General features: G+C 33.4%; 2 protein-coding genes across 2 annotated transcripts; both read left to right on the forward strand.

Annotated features, from left to right (window-relative positions):
* Positions 1 to 725: 725 nt before the first annotated feature.
* LOC112769177 (protein DETOXIFICATION 42) lies at positions 726 to 5,289 on the forward strand. The gene is made up of 13 exons (XM_025813620.2): positions 726 to 1,443; positions 1,716 to 1,820; positions 1,917 to 2,038; positions 2,430 to 2,836; positions 2,921 to 3,056; positions 3,153 to 3,249; positions 3,371 to 3,471; positions 3,565 to 3,728; positions 3,862 to 3,933; positions 4,021 to 4,137; positions 4,219 to 4,314; positions 4,408 to 4,529; positions 4,921 to 5,289. The coding sequence occupies exons 2-13, from the start codon at positions 1,735 to 1,737 to the stop codon at positions 4,961 to 4,963; spliced, it is 1,563 nt and encodes a 520-aa protein (XP_025669405.1). The 5' UTR covers positions 726 to 1,443; positions 1,716 to 1,734; the 3' UTR covers positions 4,964 to 5,289.
* A 945-nt stretch (positions 5,290 to 6,234) lies between these two features.
* On the forward strand, positions 6,235 to 8,028 carry LOC112769178 (uncharacterized). Its single transcript, XM_025813621.3, has 3 exons — positions 6,235 to 6,618; positions 6,707 to 6,749; positions 7,484 to 8,028. The coding sequence occupies exons 1-3, from the start codon at positions 6,352 to 6,354 to the stop codon at positions 7,630 to 7,632; spliced, it is 459 nt and encodes a 152-aa protein (XP_025669406.1). The 5' UTR covers positions 6,235 to 6,351; the 3' UTR covers positions 7,633 to 8,028.
* Positions 8,029 to 8,527: the final 499 nt, after the last annotated feature.

Raw genomic sequence — 8,527 nt, forward strand, 5'->3', positions numbered from 1 at the left:
AAGTCATTTTCTATTTAATTAAATTGGTTAATTTACTAATTCATTTAAACAATATTAAAGATTTGATGTCGTCCACTAATTCGTTTAAATAAAGGTTGAAAATTTCACATCGTAACATATTAATTCTTAACCTACTGAAATTGGAGAATATTAGTAAAAAATCTTTTGAAGATCCACTTTCCATTCATTAGGACTATGTTTAATTGGAAAAAAAATATAAAAAGAAAGAAATAAAAAAATAAATTTTATCTTTTTTAGATATATTTAGATTAAAAATAAAAAAATATTAAAAAAAATAAATTTATTTTTATATTATAAAATATATTTTAAAAAAAGGTAACATTAAAAATAGAAAAACATAACAAGTTTTCTATTTTTTTTTCTAATATTATATTTTAAAAAAATAGTAAATCTCGTTAATTTTTTGTACTATTTAACCTTTTTTTAATTTTTTTTTTCTATTTTTCTCTCAAATAAGATGAAAACTCAGGTACAGTTGATTTCACGTGACATTGATAACTGAAAATCGTTAGATAATTTGACTTATTTGACTAAATTTTTATTTTAACGACTCTCATATATCAACTTCACGTTACCTGAGTTTTCACCCTCAAATAAACATAGGCTAAGAATAATGGAAGCGCATGGACACGTGGCAAGGTGTGGTAAGCATGCAGTGCCGCTTTGAAATTCGTCTATATATCCTCGTATTGACACATAACACAACATTATTCATGGTCGGCGTAATAAGTGAAAAACGCCTCTCTAAATCTATCTGAGTCTTCAAAGTAATAATTATCTGAGTTCCCGGAAGAATCTGTGCCCTGAAAACTGGTGGGACCCCCACGCTATTTCATCTTCCTTCACCATTATTATGATTCCAGATTTGCTACCTCAGAAAATGTTTCCGCCTTTCTCTTCTAATGTCGCACGCATATTGTGTGACATCTGATTTTATATATATATAACATGGGACATATGCATGCATGATGGTGCCTCTGTTCTTGTTCCAGATTTTGTTATCTCCTCTCCCAATAATTGGCTTCAATTTTACGCCTCTGGGATGAGATATATGAATCTATATACATGATTATGGTGATGATCATAATTCGTACAAGAATTCTTTTGGATGGTGACGCTATTTTACATATTTTAAAAGACAAGTGTGTGTGCAAGTTTTAAAGCGTTGGAGTGGAAATCCGAGTGGCACTTTCTTTGTCTTCTTTTTGCAAATTGGATTGATTCTTCACTTTTTCTCCACTCACTCAGCTGCGTTTTCTTTTATCCTTTCTTGGCTCGTGTTTCAAGTTTGGAATCAGTGTATTTCTGTCTCTGATTTTTGTTCTTGAGACAGTTACCAGAAACATTCAGAATTCAGAGTTTGATATCAGCTTTAAGTTTGACTCATTCTGCACTGAACTTACTCATCTCAACGTCACATAGGTACCACTTTCTTTCTTTCTTAACCCCTTTTTTGTTTTGTTCTTTAAAACTTGTGATTCTGTTTTTGTCTTAGAGTAATATCCACCGGGGAATAATATGTGAAATAGCATCTGTTTAGTTGATTGTGATCACTATTCCTTCACATATATTCCATCTTTATGATAAGATTAAATGCATTATTAGATAGTGGAGGTCTATTTGCATTCCTTCAGCTACAAATTCTTATTAATAGTTATTTATTATCTGTTTCGTTGGTTTTCCAAACAACACAGTGATTTTTTGGTAGAGAAAATGGCTGAGAAGCAGAAACCGTCTTCCTCAACATCATCAGGGGATTGGAGGAGAATACCACTTTGCACTTTCTTTAAGGATACCAGGTTTGATTTGATTTCATATAATCCTGTTCCTGTGTTTGATTTTATCTTTTGGGGTGTTGTTGTTTCTGTTAACTTTTGATTTTATTGTTAATGCAGACAAGTTTTCAAATTAGATAGTCTTGGTCGTGAAATATTGTCTATTGCACTGCCTGCAGCAATGGCTTTGACAGCAGACCCCATAGCTTCACTGGTTGACACAGCATTCATAGGCCGAATCGGTATGTTTCCTGTAATGATTAGTAGAAATCATAGTTACATGAATTCACCTACTGTACTTTTCGCATAAATATACTCGAAGAATGCTAGAGGGTAGGTAGAATTTATTGTTTTTTGGCGAGCAGCTAGCCATCAATGTTTAAAAGCGTCGACTAAAAGTATGTTGTTGAATTATTAGACTAAAGGAATTAGATTGATGACTGAAAGCGATGGCCACAAACAATAAATTCTGTTGGTACTTAAACATTTCTCAATATACTTTTCATATAAAATATTTTACATGTCGCGTACTGTGTACTAAACCAGAACTTATTGCGTTCCATGGAACTATGGTAGAAATGAGAATTGGAATATATAAGTTGAATTTCTTATAATGCATTTTGGTTCATGCAGGTGCAGTGGAGCTTGCTGCTGTAGGAGTTTCAATAGCTCTCTTCAATCAAGTGTCAAGGATTGCAATATTCCCCCTTGTCAGTTGCACAACCTCTTTTGTGGCTGAGGAAGACAGCATCACCGGAGCAAGTCCTCCGGTAGATGAAAGCGAAACCATGGAAGCAGGTCCACCCTCTGATGCTGAAACCAAAGAGTTCCTACCCCAGAAAGGTACCATTGTTGGAAGTATTCAGAAACTAGATTTGGCTGGTGAAAGCTTTGACACAGTTGAGGAGGCGCAACAAAAGAAAAGGCATATCCCTTCGGCTTCATCTGCAATATTTATCGGCGGCATCCTTGGCCTCATCCAGGCAGTACTACTTATATCTGCAGCAAAACCTTTATTGAACTTCATGGGAGTAGCTTCTGTAAGAACTTTTATGTTACTTTAAAGCTTCAGCAATTTAAACCAGAAGAGGATGATTGCTTAATAATACAGGATATTTGTTCAGGACTCTCCTATGCTACACCCTGCGCAACGGTACCTGACACTGCGGTCCCTTGGTGCTCCTGCGGTTCTTCTTTCGTTGGCGATGCAGGGAGTCTTCAGAGGATTTAAGGACACTAGAACTCCTCTATATGCTACTGGTATTCCTTGACATACTAGAATTTATGTTGATTTAGTAGTGTCACAGTATCCTGCTATCATCTGATTCTAATTACTCTTTCTTTGATGTAATCTAGTGGCTGGAGATGTTACCAATATAGCATTAGATCCTTTATTCATGTTTGTATTTCGCTTAGGCGTCAGCGGTGCAGCCATTGCCCATGTTATATCTCAGTATGTTTTGTGTTTGTTTTCAATTTCCTTTCTGTTATTACACACTCTTGATTAAGTATAGTTGACCCTGCAAACTATTCTATGCCAAAATTTCATATTTTAAACTTAACTGTTAATGCAGGTACCTTATTTCAGTTATACTTCTATGGAGGTTGATGGAACAAGTTGATCTTATTCCTCCAAGCATCAAGCATTTGAGATTTGACCGATTTCTTAGAAATGGTGAGAATATAATCTTCTTCACCAAATATTAAGATTCTATCATTTAGACCACAATTAAAATTGCTCTTTCTCTTTTTCATTCTTGTCATATAGGTTTCCTATTGTTAATGAGAGTCATTGCTGTAACATTCTGTGTGACACTGGCCGCGTCTTTAGCTGCGCGCCACGGATCAACATCCATGGCAGCTTTTCAAGTGTGCCTACAGATTTGGCTGGCAGTGTCTCTTCTGGCTGATGGTCTGGCTGTTGCTGGGCAGGTTAGATACATACTCGTTCGACTTCAGTGCGAAACAATTAATTTAGATTTTAGAAATAGAAGGGAAAAGGCGATTTCTATGGTTGTCTGTGTTTCTGTTTGTTCATAACTTGCAAATTATGATGTTTGTTTAGGCTATTCTTGCGGGTGCATTTGCTAATAAGGACTATGAGAAGGCCACAACAACTGCTTCGCGAGTATTGCAGGTTCTTTCCAATGTTTGACAAGAATTCCAGCGACTAGTCTTTCTTCTAGAATAAGCAAAACTTTAAACATAACAAGTTTTTCTGCAGATGGGATTGGTTCTAGGTGTGGGACTTGCATTTATTCTTGGAACAGGATTGCACTTTGGAGCTAAGCTGTTTACTGAAGATGTTAAAGTCCTCCATCTCATTAGAATGGGGATACCGGTAATTTTATTCCTTGTTCAATCATTAAAGCAGTTCTATGGTGTTAAAAGTCCTCTAAATTGATGTTACTTGTTTTTCCAGTTTGTAGCATTAACACAACCCCTGAACTCATTGGCATTTGTATTTGATGGTGTCAACTTTGGAGCATCTGATTTCGCATATTCAGCCTTCTCTATGGTGGGTTTTTCTTCCATGTTTTTGGGTCAATATATAAGAAACAAGCAGGAAAAGTTACTTCATTTATGATATATTGCATTTCTTGATTCTCAGATTGTGGTGGCCATCATTAGCATAGTATGTTTACTTATCATGTCATCTGCTGGTGGTTTCATTGGAATATGGATTGCTTTGACAATTTATATGTCTCTTAGGGCCTTTGCTGGCTTCTTGAGGTAACGTTTCAACCCCACTATATACTTCTCTGTTCTATCTACTTAAACATGACAATGATTCATTAATCCAACTACTTTCTAATGTATCATTGTGTTTTGTTGTTTGAAAAGACAGATAATGAAAACCCAATTTAATTTTGATGTACTGGTTCAATGTAAAGTAGTTTTACACGTGCATCCAATTACATAACACCATATCAGTAAAAATAGACCACATGAATGGTTATCCAAAAGAAGTGATGTGATTGCACGACTGTGTAAAACGCGTTACAGCATCAAAATTAAACTCTCCAAACTAAAAGCTTCCTTTTTTTCTCATGTTTTCTTTTCTTTTCACCTAATTGAAATTTTCACTTTCAATCAATGAAGTAATTAAGATCATATGATGCAGGATTGGAACAGGATCAGGACCTTGGGAATTCCTATGGAGATGAATGCAATCATGTTTGAGTGGTGTTATTGATATACATTCAAGTGTACAGACCAAAGAAGGAAGATTCCAACTGTAATCTTAGTCTTGTATGTAGAGAGAGAGTTTTGAAATCAAGAATAGCATCGAGATTTTTGTATTTAACCATGCTGTCCATGCAGCAAGGTTAGTTTATGAAAGTGTGGATGACACTGAAAGTTTGCATGAAACATGTAGATGATGCGGAATTCTTGTTTTCTTCAGATTTGAACCTTAGAAAGTAGAAACTATCATGTTTATAGTGGGTTCCAATATTGTTTTTTTCTTATATCATTAGTTGACATTTTATTATTTTATTTTTTTATAACATTTTCTCATTTAAAACTATGATTTAGAAAAAAGTAGTAGTTAAATTTATCAGTATAATGTGAATTAATTGGCAATGCAGAATAATTATGCAAAAAACATATTTGATTTCTGCTAAACTTACTAGAAACAAAGAACTGATATACCAAATATTGAATTAGATTAGTGAATTTTAGAGATTCACTAAAAGTAAGTTAAATTATCATAATCATAAAATATCCAAAATATAGATAAGTCATCTTTTAATTAATATTTGAGTTGATTACTTGTCTACTTGATTTGATTCATGTAAACTAGTTAGTTATATAAGTTATATGCAAACTTCTCTTTGATATTTTTTAGAAAACACTTAAAAATGAATTAAATAATATATATAAATATACATAAATATATAATAATTTTAGGGTTCATCCAAAATCAAATTCTTAACCTTTCGGATCTAGAGTTCTAATACCATGTCATGATACAACTCATCCCAGAAACTTACGTTGATAGAGAAACTCTAATACTCCATATATCTCCATTGTACGGTACAAATATTCCATTGGCTCCCCACTTTTTCATATAATAATTATTTTTTGTAATATTTTTATATTTCTTTACTTTTAAACTCAAATTGGTACATCAATATTTGATCAAATTTTTTTTTGGAAATCAGTCGGTTTATTTTTTTTGTTATCTCAAAATACATTTTTATTAATTTTCTTTTATTTTTTATTTTTACCGAAGATATGGAGACTCGAACCCACAACCTCTTAATTGAGTATGGAGGGACTATGCTATTTGAGCTATTGCTTCTTGGCTTATTAATTTTCTTTTAATAGTCTAAATATTTATTAATTTAAATAAACTTAAGCGGTCAAGCCTAGTAAAGCTACTATCTATAAATAAAAAGATAATGCGTATTTTACAGTGTAAATAACTTTTTTTATTTACTAATAAATAATAAATAATAATAACAAACGATACTATTACTATTTTTTGGGGGAAAAATGGGAACTTTCGCCGCCAGCTTGAAACAGAGGAAGCAGTGAACAGAAAACACCAATGGCGATGGCGTTGGGTACCAAGCTCGAAACTTTTCGAAGCTATTCCTTACTCAGCTTCATCAGAACCCTAAGCACTTCTCCTTCGACTTCTGCTTCTGTCTCTTCCTCTGCAGCTTCTCAGAGCCCTAAGAAATCAAAGCGAAGAAAGAAGAAGAACTTGTTCGAGGTCGCTCAGTTCCTACCTAATTGGGGAATCGGGTACCACATGGCCAAGAGTCACTGGAAAGAAGTTTCTTATGAAATCACCAAAATTAATCTCTACAAGGTTCCTCCATTTTTCTCAATCTTAATCATTTCATCGTCTTATTTGAAATTCGCGATCAAACTCAAATCCCTCTTTTTTTTGGTGGCAGGATGGAAGACATGGCAAGGCATGGGGAATTGCTTATAAAAATGGTTAGTCTCGTAACTCTTATTATCAAAGTTTTGATTTTTTTTTTTTAAAAAAAATCTGTTTTGCATTTTTAGTAGAAGTGCTTTATTAAGAAGTTGTGGATTTGCAATTAGTTTTGTTTGTTGAAGGCAGTGATTACTATGCTGAATTTTTATTTTTCAATTGGAGTGTTATATATGAATTTGGCTTGGTAATCATTTAGGGTAATGTATATTATAATCTCTTTGCAAGGGATCCATATCTGAAGAGTCTGCATAATCAATAAAAAATGTTGATAAGTGAAAAGTGTTTGAGCATATTGTTGATGCACTTTTCTCTTGTTGTAACATAATCTTATGGTGTGGTTGGAAGGGGTTTAGGGGAGTGAATGTGATTAAAAAGCTGAAATACTGAATCAGGAAGCTGGAATGTGCTATGTATGGTTTTGATGTGCTTCTTGGTTGAATTTTTAGTTTATTGGAATATCTAGTTGAATGCTTTTGTTCTTCTTACTGGCTGAACTTTCTCTAATTGTCTGATTCATATTGTATCATGTCCAATAATGTCGAATTTTATGATCCAAGTCTCCTAAGTTATGCTAATATGATTATGTGTTAGAACTTAGAAGCCTTGCTCAATAAATTCTTTAAGCCATTTGCAAATTACAACAAGCCTATTATATGCGGCATTACATGAACAGCAAAGATCGTTTGTACTTGTTGTCTGGCTGGCTCTGATATCATAGAAATTATCGCAGGCTTGCCAGCCGATGCTCCCAAGAAAATTAGTGGCGTTCACAAGCGCTGTTGGAGGTACCTCCCGAATATAGTAAAAGCCTCGGAAAGCTCACAAAACCTGGCGACCTCAACAGACAATGACCAAAAAGTTGAACCCCAAGCAATTTGATGCATTTCTTCAAGTGAGTTGGGATTTAGGGTTATTGAACTGGGTTTCAGTTCATTTGGCATAGTTATTTTGACTATAGTAGCATTTTTTATTCGGCTGGGAAATATATTTCTGCAGTCAGTCATGTAAGGTTCTTGTGCTTCTTTTTTCTTGAATCCTCAATTGAAAGACCTCGAGACCATAAAATATGTGCTTTGAGAGAGAGAGCAAGCTAGTATAATTCATCTTGTTCTTGTGCTTGTGTTCAGCCTTATGCATTAGGAATTTTGATCTTCACTTTTACCATATTCTGATTATTTTCAGTTGAGAACTATGAAGTTAATCTATAATGACTATTCAGAAAAGAAAAATGTTCACAGTTCCTTGCTTGATTTGATGCAAGGAATTCGATGCAAATCTTTACCTATATTTTATATTCTATATAGCATCTACGTATTCAGCAGATTAGACTGTTGGATGCTGTTATTATTTGTATCCTTTAGATGATGTTCATTTTAAAAGTTAAGTGTATATATGATGTTAAGTTACATTACTTAAACAAATAATTAATTTTAACCAACAACAATAGTAGATGTGATGGTAGATAGTGGTAAACGACATATGAATGATGATATTGGAGGCTCTCGGGGATTATAAATAGTTGATGGAAAAAAATAAGAGGAAAAAGTAGTATAAAAAGGTGAAATAAATAAGAAGGCAAATTACGATAGAATAAAACTAAGGATAATTTACATTGATCAAGACTAAAATTTTGTAAAAGCGCTGAATAAAAATTGGTTATATGTTTATCCTAAATAAATTTATATAAATTGAATTAGGCAAATTTAATTTTTTTTTTTGGTGACTAAATAGAAAAGAAAGAAAAAAAAAGAGACAAAACCAAATTAATTGGCTA

This window comes from Arachis hypogaea, chromosome 18 (genome assembly GCF_003086295.3).
Source record: "Arachis hypogaea cultivar Tifrunner chromosome 18, arahy.Tifrunner.gnm2.J5K5, whole genome shotgun sequence".
Lineage (NCBI taxonomy): Eukaryota > Viridiplantae > Streptophyta > Magnoliopsida > Fabales > Fabaceae > Arachis > Arachis hypogaea.